The following is a 20416-nucleotide window of genomic DNA, read 5'->3' as shown; positions in this document are numbered from 1 at the left end:
CTCTGTCACTACAGCCATCTCTTATCCTACACCCTCCTCTGTCACTACAGCCATCTCTTCTCCTACACCCTCCTCTGTCACTACAGCCATCTCTTCTCCTACACCCTCCTCTGTCACTACAGCACTCTCTTATCCTACACCCTCCTCTGTCACTACAGTAATCTCTTATCCTACACCCTCCTCTGTCACTACAGTAATCTCTTATCCTACACCCTCCTCTGTCACTACAGCCATCTCTTATCCTACACCCTCCTCTGTCACTACAGCCATCTCTTACCCTACACCCTCCTCTGTCACTACAGCCATCTCTTATCCTACACCCTCCTCTGTCACTAAAGCCATCTCTTATCCTACACTCTCCTCTGTCACTACAGCACTCTCTTATCCTACACCCTCCTCTGTCACTACAGCACTCTCTTATCCTACACCCTCCTCTGTCACTACAGCCATCTCTTATCCTACACCCTCCTCTGTCACTACAGCCATCTCTTACCCTACACCCTCCTCTGTCACTACAGCCATCTCTTATCCTACACCCTCCTCTGTCACTACAGCCATCTCTTATCCTACACTCTCCTCTGTCACTACAGCAATCTCTTATCCTACACCCTCCTCTGTCACTACAGCACTCTCTTATCCTACACCCTCCTCTGTCACTACAGCCATCTCTTATCCTACACCCTCCTCTGTCACTACAGCCATCTCTTACCCTACACCCTCCTCTGTCACTACAGCCATCTCTTATCCTACACCCTCCTCTGTCACTACAGCCATCTCTTCTCCTACACCCTCCTCTGTCACTACAGCACTCTCTTATCCTACACCCTCCTCTGTCACTACAGCACTCTCTTATCCTACACCCTCCTCTGTCACTACAGCCATATCTTACCCTACACCCTCCTCTGTCACTAAAGCCATCTCTTATCCTACACTCTCCTCTGTCACTACAGCACTCTCTTATCCTACACCCTCCTCTGTCACTACAGCACTCTCTTATCCTACACCCTCCTCTGTCACTACAGCCATCTCTTATCCTACACCCTCCTCTGTCACTACAGCACTCTCTTATCCTACACCCTCCGCTGTCACTACAGCAATCTCTTATCCTACACCCTCCTCTGTCACTACAGCCATCTCTTCTCCTACACCCTCCTCTGTCACTACAGCACTCTCTTATCCTACACCCTCCTCTGTCACTACAGCACTCTCTTATCCTACACCCTCCTCTGTCACTACAGCACTCTCTTATCCTACACCCTCCTCTGTCACTACAGCAATCTCTTACCCTACACCTTCCTCTCACTACAGCCATCTCTTATCCTACACCCTCCTCTGTCACTACAGCACTCTCTTCTCCTACACCCTCCTCTGTCACTACAGCCATCTCTTCTCCTACACCCTCCTCTGTCACTACAGCACTCTCTTATCCTACACCCTCCTCTGTCACTACAGCACTCTCTTATCCTACACCCTCCTCTGTCACTACAGCACTCTCTTATCCTACACCCTCCTCTGTCACTACAGCCATCTCTTACCCTACACCCTCCTCTGTCACTACAGCCATCTCTTATCCTAGACCCTCCTCTGTCACTACAGCACTCTCTTGTCCTACACCCTCCTCTGTCACTACAGCACTCTCTTATCCTAGACCCTCCTCTGTCACTACAGCACTCTCTTATCCTACACCCTCCTCTGTCACTACAGCACTCTCTTATCCTAGACCCTCCTCTGTCACTACAGCACTCTCTTATCCTACACCCTCCTCTGTCACTACAGCACTCTCTTATCCTACACCCTCCTCTGTCACTACAGCACTCTCTTATCCTACACCCTCCTCTGTCACTACAGCACTCTCTTATCCTACACCCTCCTCTGTCACTACAGCCATCTCTTATCCTACACCCTCCTCTGTCACTACAGCACTCTCTTATCCTACACTCTCCTCTGTCAGTACAGCACTCTCTTATCCTACACCCACCTCTGTCACTACAGCCATCTCTTATCCTACACCCTCCTCTGTCACTACAGCACTCTCTTATCCTATACCCTCCTCTGTCACTACAGCCATCTCTTATCCTACACCCTCCTCTGTCACTACAGCACTCTCTTATCCTACACCCTCCTCTGTCACTACAGCACTCTCTTATCCTTCACCCTCCTCTGTCACTACAGCCATCTCTTATCCTACACCCTCCTCTGTCACTACAGCACTCTCTTATCCTACACCCTCCTCTGTCACTACAGTAATCTCTTATCCTACACCCTCCTCTGTCAGTACAGCACTCTCTTATCCTACACCCACCTCTGTCACTACAGCAATCTCTTATCCTACACCTTCCTCTGTCACTACAGCAATCTCTTATCCTACACCCTCCTCTGTCACTACAGCAATCTCTTATCCTACTCCCTCCTCTGTCACTACAGCACTCTCTTATCCTACACCCTCCTCTGTCACTACAGCACTCTCTTATCCTACACCCTCCTCTGTCACTACAGCCATCTCTTATCCTAGACCCTCCTCTGTCACTACAGCACTCTCTTATCCTACACTCTCCTCTGTCAGTACAGCACTCTCTTATCCTACACCCACCTCTGTCACTACAGCCATCTCTTATCCTACACCCTCCTCTGTCACTACAGCACTCTCTTATCCTATACCCTCCTCTGTCACTACAGCCATCTCTTATCCTAGACCCTCCTCTGTCACTACAGCACTCTCTTATCCTACACCCTCCTCTGTCACTACAGCCATCTCTTATCCTACACCCTCCTCTGTCACTACAGCCATCTCTTATCCTACACCCTCCTCTGTCACTACAGCACTCTCTTATCCTAGACCCTCCTCTGTCACTACAGCACTCTCTTATCCTACACCCTCCTCTGTCACTACAGCACTCTCTTATCCTACACCCACCTCTGTCACTACAGCCATCTCTTATCCTACACCCTCCTCTGTCACTACAGCCATCTCTTATCCTACACCCTCCTCTGTCACTACAGCCATCTCTTACCCTACACCCTCCTCTGTCACTACAGCCATCTCTTATCCTACACCCTCCTCTGTCACTAAAGCCATCTCTTATCCTACACTCTCCTCTGTCACTACAGCACTCTCTTATCCTACACCCTCCTCTGTCACTACAGCACTCTCTTATCCTACACCCTCCTCTGTCACTACAGCCATCTCTTATCCTACACCCTCCTCTGTCACTACAGCCATCTCTTCTCCTACACCCTCCTCTGTCACTACAGCCATCTCTTCTCCTACACCCTCCTCTGTCACTACAGCACTCTCTTATCCTACACCCTCCTCTGTCACTACAGTAATCTCTTATCCTACACCCTCCTCTGTCACTACAGTAATCTCTTATCCTACACCCTCCTCTGTCACTACAGCCATCTCTTATCCTACACCCTCCTCTGTCACTACAGCCATCTCTTACCCTACACCCTCCTCTGTCACTACAGCCATCTCTTATCCTACACCCTCCTCTGTCACTAAAGCCATCTCTTATCCTACACTCTCCTCTGTCACTACAGCACTCTCTTATCCTACACCCTCCTCTGTCACTACAGCACTCTCTTATCCTACACCCTCCTCTGTCACTACAGCCATCTCTTATCCTACACCCTCCTCTGTCACTACAGCCATCTCTTACCCTACACCCTCCTCTGTCACTACAGCCATCTCTTATCCTACACCCTCCTCTGTCACTACAGCCATCTCTTATCCTACACTCTCCTCTGTCACTACAGCAATCTCTTATCCTACACCCTCCTCTGTCACTACAGCACTCTCTTATCCTACACCCTCCTCTGTCACTACAGCCATCTCTTATCCTACACCCTCCTCTGTCACTACAGCCATCTCTTACCCTACACCCTCCTCTGTCACTACAGCCATCTCTTATCCTACACCCTCCTCTGTCACTACAGCCATCTCTTCTCCTACACCCTCCTCTGTCACTACAGCACTCTCTTATCCTACACCCTCCTCTGTCACTACAGCACTCTCTTATCCTACACCCTCCTCTGTCACTACAGCCATATCTTACCCTACACCCTCCTCTGTCACTAAAGCCATCTCTTATCCTACACTCTCCTCTGTCACTACAGCACTCTCTTATCCTACACCCTCCTCTGTCACTACAGCACTCTCTTATCCTACACCCTCCTCTGTCACTACAGCCATCTCTTATCCTACACCCTCCTCTGTCACTACAGCACTCTCTTATCCTACACCCTCCGCTGTCACTACAGCAATCTCTTATCCTACACCCTCCTCTGTCACTACAGCCATCTCTTCTCCTACACCCTCCTCTGTCACTACAGCACTCTCTTATCCTACACCCTCCTCTGTCACTACAGCACTCTCTTATCCTACACCCTCCTCTGTCACTACAGCACTCTCTTATCCTACACCCTCCTCTGTCACTACAGCAATCTCTTACCCTACACCTTCCTCTCACTACAGCCATCTCTTATCCTACACCCTCCTCTGTCACTACAGCACTCTCTTCTCCTACACCCTCCTCTGTCACTACAGCCATCTCTTCTCCTACACCCTCCTCTGTCACTACAGCACTCTCTTATCCTACACCCTCCTCTGTCACTACAGCACTCTCTTATCCTACACCCTCCTCTGTCACTACAGCACTCTCTTATCCTACACCCTCCTCTGTCACTACAGCCATCTCTTACCCTACACCCTCCTCTGTCACTACAGCCATCTCTTATCCTAGACCCTCCTCTGTCACTACAGCACTCTCTTGTCCTACACCCTCCTCTGTCACTACAGCACTCTCTTATCCTAGACCCTCCTCTGTCACTACAGCACTCTCTTATCCTACACCCTCCTCTGTCACTACAGCACTCTCTTATCCTAGACCCTCCTCTGTCACTACAGCACTCTCTTATCCTACACCCTCCTCTGTCACTACAGCACTCTCTTATCCTACACCCTCCTCTGTCACTACAGCACTCTCTTATCCTACACCCTCCTCTGTCACTACAGCACTCTCTTATCCTACACCCTCCTCTGTCACTACAGCCATCTCTTATCCTACACCCTCCTCTGTCACTACAGCACTCTCTTATCCTACACTCTCCTCTGTCAGTACAGCACTCTCTTATCCTACACCCACCTCTGTCACTACAGCCATCTCTTATCCTACACCCTCCTCTGTCACTACAGCACTCTCTTATCCTATACCCTCCTCTGTCACTACAGCCATCTCTTATCCTACACCCTCCTCTGTCACTACAGCACTCTCTTATCCTACACCCTCCTCTGTCACTACAGCACTCTCTTATCCTTCACCCTCCTCTGTCACTACAGCCATCTCTTATCCTACACCCTCCTCTGTCACTACAGCACTCTCTTATCCTACACCCTCCTCTGTCACTACAGTAATCTCTTATCCTACACCCTCCTCTGTCAGTACAGCACTCTCTTATCCTACACCCACCTCTGTCACTACAGCAATCTCTTATCCTACACCTTCCTCTGTCACTACAGCAATCTCTTATCCTACACCCTCCTCTGTCACTACAGCAATCTCTTATCCTACTCCCTCCTCTGTCACTACAGCACTCTCTTATCCTACACCCTCCTCTGTCACTACAGCACTCTCTTATCCTACACCCTCCTCTGTCACTACAGCCATCTCTTATCCTAGACCCTCCTCTGTCACTACAGCACTCTCTTATCCTACACTCTCCTCTGTCAGTACAGCACTCTCTTATCCTACACCCACCTCTGTCACTACAGCCATCTCTTATCCTACACCCTCCTCTGTCACTACAGCACTCTCTTATCCTATACCCTCCTCTGTCACTACAGCCATCTCTTATCCTAGACCCTCCTCTGTCACTACAGCACTCTCTTATCCTACACCCTCCTCTGTCACTACAGCCATCTCTTATCCTACACCCTCCTCTGTCACTACAGCCATCTCTTATCCTACACCCTCCTCTGTCACTACAGCACTCTCTTATCCTAGACCCTCCTCTGTCACTACAGCACTCTCTTATCCTACACCCTCCTCTGTCACTACAGCACTCTCTTATCCTACACCCACCTCTGTCACTACAGCCATCTCTTATCCTACACCCTCCTCTGTCACTACAGCACTCTCTTATCCTACACTCTCCTCTGTCACTACAGCCATCTCTTATCCCACACCTTCCTCTGTCACTACAGCCATCTCTTATCCTACACCCTCCTCTGTCACTACAGCACTCTCTTATCCTACACCCTCCTCTGTCACTACAGCACTCTCTTATCCTACACCCTCCTCTGTCACTACAGCCCTCTCTTATCCTAGACCCTCCTCTGTCACTACAGCACTCTCTTATCCTACACCCTCCTCTGTCACTACAGCAATCTCTTATCCTACACCTTCCTCTGTCACTACAGCACTCTCTTATCCTACACTCTCCTGTCACTACAGCCATCTCTTATCCTACACTCTCCTGTCACTACAGCCATCTCTTATCCTACACCTTCCTCTGTCACTACAGCCATCTCTTATCCCACACTCTCCTCTGTCAGTACAGCACTCTCTTATCCTACACCCACCTCTGTCACTACAGCCATCTCTTATCCTACACCCTCCTCTGTCACTACAGCACTCTCTTATCCTATACCCTCCTCTGTCACTACAGCCATCTCTTATCCTAGACCCTCCTCTGTCACTGCAGCCATCTCTTATCCTACACTCTCCTGTCACTACAGCCATCTCTTATCCTAGACCCTCCTCTGTCACTGCAGCCATCTCTTATCCTACACTCTCCTGTCACTACAGCCATCTCTTATCCTAGACCCTCCTCAGCACTCTCTTATCCTACACCCTCCTCTGTCACTACAGCACTCTCTTATCCTACACCTTCCTCTGTCACTACAGCACTCTCTTATCGTACACCCTCCTCTGTCACTACAGCACTCTCTTATCCTACACCCTCCTCTGTCACTACAGCACTCTCTTATCCTATACCCTCCTCTGTCACTACAGCCATCTCTTATCCTACACCCTCCTCTGTCACTACAGCACTCTCTTATCCTACACCCTCCTCTGTCACTACAGCAATCTCTTATCCTACACCCTCCTCTGTCACTACAGCACTCTTATCCTACACCTTCCTCTGTCACTACAGCCATCTCTTATCCTACACTCTCCTGTCACTACAGCACTCTCTTATCCTACACCCTCCTCTGTCACTACAGCACTCTCTTATCCTACACCTTCCTCTGTCACTACAGCCATCTCTTATCCTACACCCTCCTCTGTCACTACAGCCATCTCTTATCCTACATCCTCCTCTGTCACTACAGCAATCTCTTATCCTACACTCTCCTCTGTCACTACAGCACTCTCTTATCGTACACCCTCCTCTGTCACTACAGCAATCTCTTATCCTACACCCTCCTCTGTCAGTACAGCACTCTCTTATCCTACACTCTCCTCTGTCACTACAGCCATCTCTTATCCTACACCCATCTCTGTCACTACAGCCATCTCTTATCCTACACTCTCCTCTGTCACTACAGCACTCTCTTATCCTACACCCACCTCTGTCACTACAGCCATCTCTTATCCTACACCCTCCTCTGTCACTACAGCACTCTCTTATCCTATACCCTCCTCTGTCACTAGGGTCTTCTCCTAGACCCTCCTCTGTCACTACAGCACTCTCTTATCCTACACCCTCCTCTGTCACTACAGCACTCTCTTATCCTACACCCTCCTCTGTCACTACAGCCATCTCTTATCCTACACTCTCCTCTGTCACTACAGCCATCTCTTATCCTACACCCACCTCTGTCACTACAGCCATCTCTTATCCTACACCCTCCTCTGTCACTACAGCCATCTCTTATCCTACACCCTCCTCTGTCACTACAGCAATCTCTTATCCTACACCTTCCTCTGTCACTACAGCACTCTCTTATCCTACACTCTCCTGTCACTACAGCCATCTCTTATCCTACACTCTCCTGTCACTACAGCCATCTCTTATCCTACACCTTCCTCTGTCACTACAGCCATCTCTTATCCCACACTCTCCTCTGTCAGTACAGCACTCTCTTATCCTACACCCACCTCTGTCACTACAGCCATCTCTTATCCTACACCCTCCTCTGTCACTACAGCACTCTCTTATCCTATACCCTCCTCTGTCACTACAGCCATCTCTTATCCTAGACCCTCCTCTGTCACTGCAGCCATCTCTTATCCTACACTCTCCTGTCACTACAGCCATCTCTTATCCTAGACCCTCCTCTGTCACTGCAGCCATCTCTTATCCTACACTCTCCTGTCACTACAGCCATCTCTTATCCTAGACCCTCCTCAGCACTCTCTTATCCTACACCCTCCTCTGTCACTACAGCACTCTCTTATCCTACACCTTCCTCTGTCACTACAGCACTCTCTTATCGTACACCCTCCTCTGTCACTACAGCACTCTCTTATCCTACACCCTCCTCTGTCACTACAGCACTCTCTTATCCTATACCCTCCTCTGTCACTACAGCCATCTCTTATCCTACACCCTCCTCTGTCACTACAGCACTCTCTTATCCTACACCCTCCTCTGTCACTACAGCAATCTCTTATCCTACACCCTCCTCTGTCACTACAGCACTCTTATCCTACACCTTCCTCTGTCACTACAGCCATCTCTTATCCTACACTCTCCTGTCACTACAGCACTCTCTTATCCTACACCCTCCTCTGTCACTACAGCACTCTCTTATCCTACACCTTCCTCTGTCACTACAGCCATCTCTTATCCTACACCCTCCTCTGTCACTACAGCCATCTCTTATCCTACATCCTCCTCTGTCACTACAGCAATCTCTTATCCTACACTCTCCTCTGTCACTACAGCACTCTCTTATCGTACACCCTCCTCTGTCACTACAGCAATCTCTTATCCTACACCCTCCTCTGTCAGTACAGCACTCTCTTATCCTACACTCTCCTCTGTCACTACAGCCATCTCTTATCCTACACCCATCTCTGTCACTACAGCCATCTCTTATCCTACACTCTCCTCTGTCACTACAGCACTCTCTTATCCTACACCCACCTCTGTCACTACAGCCATCTCTTATCCTACACCCTCCTCTGTCACTACAGCACTCTCTTATCCTATACCCTCCTCTGTCACTAGGGTCTTCTCCTAGACCCTCCTCTGTCACTACAGCACTCTCTTATCCTACACCCTCCTCTGTCACTACAGCACTCTCTTATCCTACACCCTCCTCTGTCACTACAGCCATCTCTTATCCTACACTCTCCTCTGTCACTACAGCCATCTCTTATCCTACACCCACCTCTGTCACTACAGCCATCTCTTATCCTACACCCTCCTCTGTCACTACAGCCATCTCTTATCCTACACTCTCCTCTGTCAGTACAGACTATTGAGGAAAGTGTATCTGTCCTGTCAGGAGCCATCAGCCCCTATTATACTCCTGCTCTCCCCCTCACATCATGTCACTGTGTGTTACCAGCCCAAAAATCTGACCAGTCTCCTTCCCACACTCTCTGGTGTATCTCATACATCAGGAGCCATCACTCTCTGTATCTCATACATCAGTACAGAGGACCTTACCTGGTGTATCCACCACTGATCAATGAGATGAGACGTGTGCAACATTTTCCTTGAATCGTCATGTGACATTTTTTGTTCTCTTCCATCTTGGCCACCACATGTTGTATTTACTCTTGCTGAACACTGAGGAGGGCACATTTCTTATTGAAGGGCAGAATTTTGGACTCTATCCCTGGCTGCAACTCCATGTAGACACATCTGCACTGTTGCGGCAGAGGACTTGTCCCTCCCCCCCCCAAAAAAAAAAATGACTGGGCTCATTATGACACACTAGTGTGCTGGAACTTAGGGGTGAGCTGCGCACACTACTGGGAAGAACATTTGAAGCTGGGATTCTGTATTGATGCCGCCACAAGCCATGTCTCCTGGCAGCCATAGGAAGAGAGAGTGGCCGGAAGAAGGAGGCCTACAGGAGGGGTAGGGAAGATATTCAGATTTTGGTGAGAGACAAGCGTTGAGTCCAGGAGGAAGCGTAGGAAATCCAGCCTGTGAGAATAGCACAAGAAGTCCATAAGAGGGAACGCTTGCTTGAGCTACTATAGTAGTTGAGAGACTGTCTGGCTGTATGTCCAGCACCGACGTTGAAGGGAGAAGTAGGGATGCGAGCTACAGAATGCAGAGCTCAGGGGCCGATACAGACGAGATCAGCAGCGGGGAAGCCACCTTAGATGTGGGCAATGATCTAACCAAAGCCAAACTGCTGTGGGAGAACAGGAAACGTTCGGTCTGGCTACAGATAAAACATTTCTCATACCCAGGTCTGGTCAGATATGTACAGTATATAATTTCATATTACACGCACATCTGTATTGTATGGCGGTCTCTGGAGTGCTCCCTGTATTGTATATTGGTCTCTAAAATTCCTGTCATTGTTCTGACTCCCAACTTAAACATTGGTTGGGCGACTGAAAGCCTTAATCAGTCCCTGTTCCAGCCAATGAGAGAGTGTTTTCCTCAAGCAGCCAATCACTTTCAGCCTGCTGTGGATGAAGGGCAAGTCCTGGGGACTGATGCTGGGTTGCTCTGCGTGTCATACAGTGGAGTAGGGCCTCATATATTTAATTGTCACGGGTGTGAAAAGTCACGCCACCAGAAAGGCCCGGAGTTTCAGCAGCGCATCCAGAGGCTAGAAAGTACAGTAGTGTTCAGTATGGTGGAGACAGAGAAGACACCAAGTCCAGCCCGATCATTATGCCGTTATGATAGTATTGCATTACTGAGCTCTGACCCACCACTGCTCTAGAAATGGCTGCAGCACTGCGCTATACCATATCTGGACAAAGGGGGAGCTCTTCTCATTTATAACCCTCACCATGGGCAAAAAATGCTGCAGAGTAAACATCTGCTGCAGTGCTCTCAGATGAAGGTATATGGCACCAAGTGCCTCCAGGTGTGATAGTGGGAATAGAGGCCTCAGATGAGAACGGCGGCCCCGGTGCCAGAAAGGCAGCAATCACAAACCAGGGCACAGAAGGTGATGCCAAGAGATGGAACCACTGGGGGAAGACTCGCTAATTTTTTCGAGGGTGCAAACAAATCCCTTTAGGCAATGAAAGGAGCGAGTGTGGTATAAAACTAATGTTATTGATGACCAAGTTGGGGGGGGGGGTATAAAAGGTTCACAAATGAAAAATAGGAGATAAAAAGGTTACAATAATCAGATAAAAAGTAAAATAAAACAAAATATAAAAACACTATAGCTCTTTTTAGCTATTCAAATAGAGAAATATGTAATATTAACGGGGGGTTCAGTGGAAGTTAATGAGCTTTTTAGTTGGCACCTGCACAATTACAGCAGCTTTGATCTTCCTATCAGTGTTACCGGGTGGGCGATATTGCTACAACTGGTGCCATTACCAAACTAGGAGTGATGGCAGAAAGTGAGGGCAGATAAGTGATGACACAGGGAGACGACCTTCCTAAAAAGAGTCAACGAAGATGTAATCAGTAAGTAGCCCCCTTTTCTCCTGGAACAACGAGAGGTTACGTTTCAATTTCCCCAATTCACGCTTTGATATTCGGAACCTTAAGATGTGTTATTTGTCTTCAATTGTTCTACATTACAATCCTCTATAGATAGCTTTCCCTTATTTGGAAATATATGGTTATCTGTGGGTAGTAGCAGTTTTTAGAGCCCTGGAACGTCCTTCCCAGACATATAGGAGAGAGTCGGGGCTCAGGCATCTCCTGTCATTACAATTATACCTAATGAGGGCCATTATATATTGTACTGCAGGTAATACTGCCCCATCTCACTACTCATTGTGGTTCAAAATTAGTTTTGCCATAGTAATAAGAAACTGGATATACCCTTACCTACTGCCCATTATTCACTGGGATCAGTTGGGATTTATTATCATTAGAGAAACACAGGTTTTGTTCTCCATCGCACCCATTTCTGAGTTTTTGGGACCTTCAATATTTTCGGTTTATGTGGAAAAGTTATTTGATCATAAACTAGGCTTTCTTGGAAGCCACTAGCACAAAGCAGACCTCAGTGGGACCACCAGTGAGAGGACTATGACCGTGGCTTGCTTTTCCACCCTACAGGAGAACTCAAGATAGGTATCGGACTTCTGGTCCCCAGGGACCTCCACTGCACCCCACACCCGACTCATATCGTGGACCTCCCACCAGGCATCTCTATGGCTTTTCCGGCTGATCCCAACTGACTCACGGCCTCACGCATTTCACTCCTTCCTGTGACCTCTTACAAGCAGGACCTTGTTTCCATGTGTTTCTCTATGTAATTATTTTATTTGCAGGTTGTAATTCTGTATACGTGTACAAGTGTAGGTACTGTCTTATTTGGTTAGCTCTTGTACTTCTGTCATTTGTAAAGTGTACGTTCTATCTCCTACATATAGAATAAGCATCTTCTGCTTCTAGGATTCCTTGGTATGTTTCCCGTTGAGATGTCTGATTACTTCATTGGCAAGACATGTTTCTGTTGCCAATCGAGGGAATCTGCTTAATTAAAACCCTCAGTGACATACAGTCCTGGCTTCAGTAGCCAGGGTATTCTTGCTAAGGCCTAAACATTACTTGATTCTCTGGGATGTGACGGCCTTTTTGTCCCTAACTACAGATTATATCCATGTGCCCTGCTGTCCTGGGGTGCAGGTTTTACACCATCCTGGAAATGTGCAACATAATTCTAGTGAACGTTCAAGACCTATTGTAACTATTATGTATTTACAACTCATGGATATTGTTTCTTTTCTGCAAGTCAGGAGCCAAAATTATTATTTCCACATGTTTCTAGCTTTCATTATAAATCACACAATAGTTTTGCATTATAAAGGGGGGTGTGGCCGGAGGCTGGCCACACGTGGTTAATGGCTGCCATGGCACTGAAGGGGTTAACTCCCTGTGCTGCGGCGTAATTTTTTGAATGTATTATGGGCGCTAGGCGCCATGTTTGAATTTTAATAGCGGCGCTAAGCTCCGAGTGTTTTAATTAAAATGTTTTAAAAATAGATTTCTCTGCCGCGGTCCGGCCCCGCTCTGGCGGCCGCGGCAGGGATGAGGTAACCTCTGGTGTACCACCCCGGGGGAGACTGGAGTGCAGGGAGCCGCTCTGCGCTCCACGCTGGGACTCGGGAGTGTGACTCCCGGCGTCCCAGCTCCACAGGGACGCCGCTGGTCCCTCCGTTCCGGCTGCTTACTGCAGCCAGGCAGCTGAGGGCAGGGTGGGATGACGACCGCTGGGGGCTGGGAACTTAGCTCCCGGCGCCCCAGCGGGCTGTAGCTGACTGCCGGGGACCGGGAGCAATGCTCCCGGTGCTCCAGGGCAGCAGGAAGCCGCTGCAGGGGGGACAAGCCTCCCGAGCTGTAGGGCTAAGCGCCGCAGGCAGGGAGGACTGGGCTAGCCGGCTCCCTGCCTGGTGCTGGTTAACCCCCTAGCCTAGCTCCCGGCGCCCCAGCCCCACCGCAGAAAAACGTCCAGCGGTTAACCCTCGGTGCGCTGCACTGAGGGGAGAATTGCGATGGGCGCACACTGGGGGTCGGGAGTTCTGGCTCCCGATACCCCAGCGCGGAGAGGCCACCCACTGGGAGACTAGAGAAGCCGGCTCCCAATGCATCGTGACCGGCCAAGACAGGGTGCACAGGGGGACTGGGCTAGCTGGCTCCCTGTGCAGTGTTAGGTGGTGCGCTGGGGACCCCAGCAGCATGGCCAAGTGGCTGCACGCTGGGGGACAGGGAGAGCCAGCTCCCCGGACCCCCAGCGCTGTGAGCAGGATACAGCAGAGAGCCCCAGCAGTCCAGGACTGCAGGGCTAGGGGAACCCAGCGCTGAGCGCTGGGCAGTGTAAAAAATAAACAAATATAAATGTATTTAAAATGGCTTGTGCAGCACTGAGCCAGGGACATGGAGGTCCTGGGCTGCAGTACTGCAAGAGTATACCAGCCTGATGCAGGGCACAGGCTTGGTGTGCAGTGTATGTAAAAACAATGTATTTTAAATGTATAATTTTAAGTAAAGTGCGCTTACCTGTGGTCTGTGGAGGTCCAGGGGGATCCGAAGCTCTCTCTGGGCTGCTGGGTCCCCTAGCCTCCTCCCTAGGGGAATAAAATGTCCCCCTATGCAGCCTCATGCCTGGAAGTGGTATGAGGGGGTGCATAGGGAGCTGGCTAAGGCAGCCAGCTAAGCGTGGTAAGGAGCTCCAACTGAGCTTACCTTCTGTGGCCAGGAAACCGTGCCCGGGGACCCTGCTTGCCCACCTCTGGAGCTCAGACTCAGGCAGGGTAGCAAGTTTGGTCCCTTAGCAGATTCCTGGAAGTCCGTTTTCGGAGGGAGATCCTTATCTCCCCAGGCTGTATCCAGACAGAGCGGAGCCGTGGGCGTTGCCCAGCTTCGAGGTTGAGCCCAGGCACAGGGGAGTCATCACTCCCCCTTGCCATAAGGGACAATGTTAAACATGCATGTGGCTAGCACATGCACAGGTCATGCACTTATGATGATTGGTTGGAAACCACAGGGCAGGCTTACCCCCTGTGGAAATGTGTATTAGAGTGGCATAAAAGAAGGCTTCGTGCCTGGTAAAATTGAACATCCTTTTGAATCCTGTGTGGAGAAGAATTGCTGTAACATCTTGTACTGTATGCTAATATTCCCCTTCAATCCGAAGGGAGGGTCTTTTTTAAGACTGAGAGCAATAAACACCTTTTGCCTTTACTTCGACTATATCTGTACCCTGAGACAACAGATTTGCGCCAAACGCTATTCCGTTCTCCTGCTGTTCTGGGTAAGAGTTTAGCGTCTCCAAGTTCAAGCCCTCTGCCAAGCTACCGTGCAGACCTGGTTCATTGCAAGGGATCAGGTGCGAACAGCCGACACCAAACAGGAGGTGTGTCCACAGTTAGTCGACGCATACGCAGCAGAGCGGTTCCAGGCTCCGGCGGTAGGAGCCTGAGTGTACCGAATAAGCGGTTCCAAACGCTGATGGTAGAGTTTGGTGGTGGCAGCATCGTTAAACGCCCATGGCGTAGTGGGCGAAGTCAGTGACAGGCAGTCACTGACGGTGAGTGAGAGTCCAAAAGCGCTAACCCGTGACCAGGGACGGCCTAGGCGAAAGGCGTCCGGTCACAGGGGGTATCCAATTAGCCGTGGTAACCCGTTTTTTGGTGAAAAGTTTTCTCCAAAAATGGGTATCGGGCTATCCTATTATCCACGGTTTTCACATATGCGAAAAAAAGAATGAGAATTATCACAAAATTTTGCCTAAAAATCTTAAGACTTTGTTAAGAAGCACTGGGACACCCTCCTTAATGACAATTAGGCAAAACAAAAAAATTTAATTAGCTTAATTTGGCCAATAATTACGTCATTTTTGGAGTGAAATTTTAAAAAGTGTTTGGAAAATGGATTAAAAGTAGTGGGACAGGTATATGGGGGTGCTGTATGGATGGGGCAGGTGAAAGTGACTGGTGTATTTTTAAAACATTTTTTAAAATGACCTATAATGACAAAAAAAAATACTTAAACCCGATTTAATGTACCCCTTATTTAATTACAGCATTTATTTTGGCCAACAAATATTGCTGTCTATCACTTTTTCACTGTTAAATAAATGCATATAACAGCCATTAGACACAATTTAATAACCCCAAACCCTTGGATTATGGCCACTAACACACTTCTATAACATTACCGAACCTTACTTTAACTTTTTTTGGGGTACAGGCTGATTTCCCCATTTTCACCTGTGCTTGTCGCCAGTCATCCATCAAGAATTATCATGCAAATTGGTTATCTGCGGTTTTGCAATAGGATTGCACAATAAACGGAAGCGCATACATGCGATAAGCAGCAAATTCGGGCGCTAGGTGCAAAAAGTTTTTGCCGGAGAAAGCTTATCATGGCTAATTGGAAACCCCCTAAATCACACATCAGCTCTTGTTTAGGCACATACACCTTTGACATTACAAACAGCACAGGCATAACAAATCATAGATTATAATCTATATCTAGTAACCGCGCAAAGTAATTTTTAGCAGCTCATATATAAAATGGTTAATTAGGATGTGTAAAAATGACCACCTTTTGGCCATGAAACGCATTGGAGCAAGGCAGCAGCTGAACACCAGGACCTCTACAGCCGTAGCGAAAGAACACATCCACGGGTGAGGTCATCACCAACGACCTCAGCTGGCCAGGCCCACCCACCGTAAAAGAAGATCCCACCTGCATCAAGGCACAACCAGCGCCCGGTCACTGAAAATAAGTTAGGGCTAGCTAGAGATAGGTAGTCCTCTGCGCACAACACCACGGAAGTGCTGCTCACTAGGGCTGCTCCCGGCTCTCAGTAAAAGGTCTAATTTAAGATTATAAACATTACTAAAGTTGGTAACCATTTTTTACAGGTGCCACGAGTGCTCATTTTTATACATCCTAAATAACAAATTAGAGAATGAACACTGCTAGAAATAAGCAGACTGTGTTAGAGTTATAAATTGTTTCATGAAACATCTTCAATTTTCTCATTACATAGTGATTTTGGGCCTTTCAGCATAGTTTTTATTGCTGAATGAGTTTTGTTAGAGGAGAAAGTTACTATTACATATTTTACTCCCAGCAGATGGATGCAGCAGCAGGAATGTCGCAGAGGATCATCTCCGTCTATCTCCAGAAGGCCATATAGAAGATAACAATGTTACACGAGATTCTCCAGAAGAAAAGTTCATTACCCCAATTATACACCCAGTACATCAAAGTGCAGATATATCATATAAGCTCTCTAACCATGGGCAATGTTCCCCTTATAGATCAGATCTAGGCGAATCTGTTACAGTTAATGCCGAATGTTTTACACAGAGCACACAGCTTATTACTAATCAGCCAGCTATGACAGGTGGGAGCCAATTTCCATGCTCTGAGTGTGGGAAATGTTTTTCACGGAAATCAGTTCTAGTTACTCATCAGAAAACTCACGCAGGTGAGAAACCATTTCCATGTTCTGAGTGCGGGAAATGTTTTATACGGAAATCAGATCTTGCTAAACATGAGAGAACTCACACAGGTGAGAAGCCATTCCCATGTTCTGTATGTGGGAAATGCTTTACACGGGCATCATCTCTTGTTACACATGAGAGAACTCACACAGGTGAGAAGCCATTTCCATGCTCTGAGTGTGGGAAATGTTTTACAGATAAATCCGCTCTTGTTATACACGAAAGACGTCATAGAGGTGAGAAACCATTTTCATGTTCTGAGTGTGGGAAATGTTTTACACACAAATCAAATCTTGTTACACATCAGAGAACGCACACAGGTGAGAAACCATTTACATGTACTGAGTGTGGGAAATGTTTTATACAGAAATCAAATCTTGTTCAACATCAGAGAAGTCACACAGGCGAGAAACCATTTTCATGCTCTGAGTGTGGGGAATGTTTCACACAGAAATCAAATCTTGTTCAACATCAGAGAACTCACACTGGTGAAAAACCATTTCCATGTTCTGATTGTGGGGAATGTTTTGCACATAAATCATCTCTTACTAAACATGAAACTGCACACAGGTGAGAAACTTTACACAAAGATTCTCTTTTTTAAACTTCCAAAAATACAAAAGTGAAACAAATTCCATAAGTACTATAAATATTGTAAAAGGTTGATTTTATTAGTGCAAATTGTAAAAATATCTATAACTATATGTACAGAATATATATTTAAAAATAATTAAGTTATGGTGGTAGTGCATTAACTTGTGATTGAAATTCTGAGTTGAATTGTGGAGATGAAACAACTGTAGTGAAAGTCGCGCCCCGATCTCGCCCCAGACTCCATTGATTTTTGTACTCAGCCCTAATTGAATTGAACCCATGACTGGGACAAATCTTTCATGTGGGGAACTTATTTCAGTTTCCTTATTCTATTGGGTATCTGCATCATTCCTCACTAATACCAGAATTTATAAATTGACTCCTTGACTATAAATGTATAAATCAGCAACTAAAAAAAGAGGTATTGCCAATCACAAAATAAAGAAAAGCTGTGCTCATGTAACCTCACATAAATTTAAATGTTAATTTAAATCCAGCCATCAGAGGTTACTTATTTATCAAGTATGATGTTTCTATATCTTTATGGTATATACATGTTTTATGCTAATTTATGATCAGAACATCACTGAACGTTTATTGTGTTATACTATATATTCACAGTCACCTTAAAAGATTTACATTAAGCTATATAGGCAGATCCCTTCCATCACACCACACTTCTCTCATACAAGAATTACAATGTTGGCTACACAGTTTATTGTGTTATAACCTAAACAACTGTCAAATGAAACCTTTATGTAGCACACGGTGATTGATTGTTACTTTGCAGAGCACAAGTGAGTACTTATTTAATGTACAGACCATGATAAAAATATATATTTTATAGCTTGTTATATGGTACCGTATTTAAAAATATATGTAATCCTTCTGCGGATTAAATAAATTTATACCACTTTATACATGCTGATCCACTTGAAATAATTGTTGCAATTTTCTGGAGTTTAATTGTATTATCTGTGCTTATTTATAAAGAAAGTATCGTGTAAAAGCCTGGTGTCCATAACATTTCATCTGAGGGGTATTTGTTGGGAATTACAGGGTGGAATGTACTGTTTTTGCACAATTTCCTAATAGTAATAAAATTCATACTCACCTGTCCATTGGTAGAAATCCTTATCTTTCTTTGATCTGTGTTATTTCTCACTGTGGTAAACATGGTCACCAAGAATTAACTTGCTGCATCCAGAAAAATCATTTTTCATTCAGGAATGTCTCTCCATCCAGCAGAACTCTTCCAAAGGACTGTGGCAATACTTAAAAAAGTGAAACTGCATTTCCATACTCGGGGCCTGATACAGACCCGGTCGCAAGCGCTGAGCGCTCGCAACCGGGTCGATGGTGGCCCAGAGCGCATGTGCACGACGGAGCCAGCTCCGTCGTTCGCATGCGCGAGACCTGCATAGCGACGGGCAAACCGTGCTCCAGGTCTTGTACCAAAATGGGCGTGCTGTCGATGTCACAGCACGCCCCCTTTGGTGGGCGGGCCGGGGAAGTGGCTGCCCAAACGGAGGCGTTTGGGGCCGGCCCCACTGACATCACGAGCGATGTCAGTGGGAGAGATTTCGGCTCTGTTAGAGCCGAAATCTCTCGGGCTTGCGGCCACAAGACCCTACCACAAGGGTCTCGTCGCAAGCCCGATGGTCACGATGATCTTGACCATCGCGACCATCTTCCTGGCCACTCGCTATAGCTGTGGGTGGTCACCCACAGATATGAGAGCGGCCAGGAGGCCATTCTTAAAAAAAAAAAAAAAGACCGGCCCTGATTCAGAGCGAGCGCTCTGTCAGAGCGTCCGGCTCTGAATCAGGGCCTCGGTGTGCTACAATCCGCTCCTTGATTTTAAAAAAAAATTAAGAGAAACAAAGGCACAACGAGTATCCAAGGAACATTTCATTTTTCAAGGTTCACCGTAATTAATTGTATTTTTGTCTAGTCCTCAGGTGAAGCCTTATCTGTCCAAATTTCCAGAACAGACGTGCAGTAATAACAGCAGTAATACTACCTTCTGTGTACCTGTTACCTGTCCCCGTTTCTTTGCCAAATCTTTCTTCTACAGAGTAAACCTGATTCACCACCCTATCCTAGTATAAAATTACAGTGAAAACAGAAGAGCCTGGTTTGCCAATATAAAAGAATGATTGTACCCTCACTATTTCCATATACTGTTCCTTGATCGATTCTAAATCAACTCGCACTTTACTTTATAATTTTTTTCTAATTTAGTATTTTCACCACATGAAATACATAAAATGCCCCAAAAGTTCTCTATATAATATTTACTATATCAAAATGGGATTACACAGTACATACATATACCTGCTACAAATAACTACATAAATATAGTCAATTACATATATAAAATAGTTTGCTCACATGTGTATATTAACGGGATGTAGTTAATAGACCGGCGGAGTAAATGCCGCCAATCTATATCCCGACTGCTAAAGCCCGATGGGGGACTTAATATCGACGCCTATCTTAATCTTGACGGTGGAAGGCGATTTAGCCATGGTAGGTTTAGTTAGGGACTTGGGGTGAGGCACCACTGGGGGGAAGGTTAGGTTCAGGCATCTTCCCGGGAGGGTTAGGTTTAGGGTGCGGAAAGGGGGGGTTAGGGCACCACCCTGGGAGTTTTAGAGTTAGGCACCACTAAAGGAGGGTTAGGGGGGGAGAGGTTAGGGTACTTGCCAGTGTTAGTTGGCATCTTGTCCTGTTGGGATTTGAAC

The 20416-nt window shown here is 47.0% G+C and overlaps 1 protein-coding gene across 1 annotated transcript in view; it reads left to right on the top strand.

Moving 5' to 3' along the window:
- The window catches only part of LOC148505664 (uncharacterized), a 282403-nt gene that overhangs the window by 16854 nt on the left and 245133 nt on the right, over positions 1–20416 (top strand). The window contains exon 7 of the mRNA XM_088447901.1: positions 16700–17645. Within this exon, the coding sequence (XP_088304027.1) occupies positions 16700–17645 (946 nt within the window). The remainder of the gene's footprint in view (positions 1–16699; positions 17646–20416) is intronic.

The sequence above is a fragment of the Taudactylus pleione genome, unplaced genomic scaffold (assembly GCF_031769625.1).
Source record: "Taudactylus pleione unplaced genomic scaffold, aTauple2 ptg000445l, whole genome shotgun sequence".
NCBI lineage: Eukaryota > Metazoa > Chordata > Amphibia > Anura > Myobatrachidae > Taudactylus > Taudactylus pleione.
The sequence above is the reverse complement of the archived record's forward strand: the minus strand, read 5'-3'. Positions and strand labels throughout refer to the sequence as shown.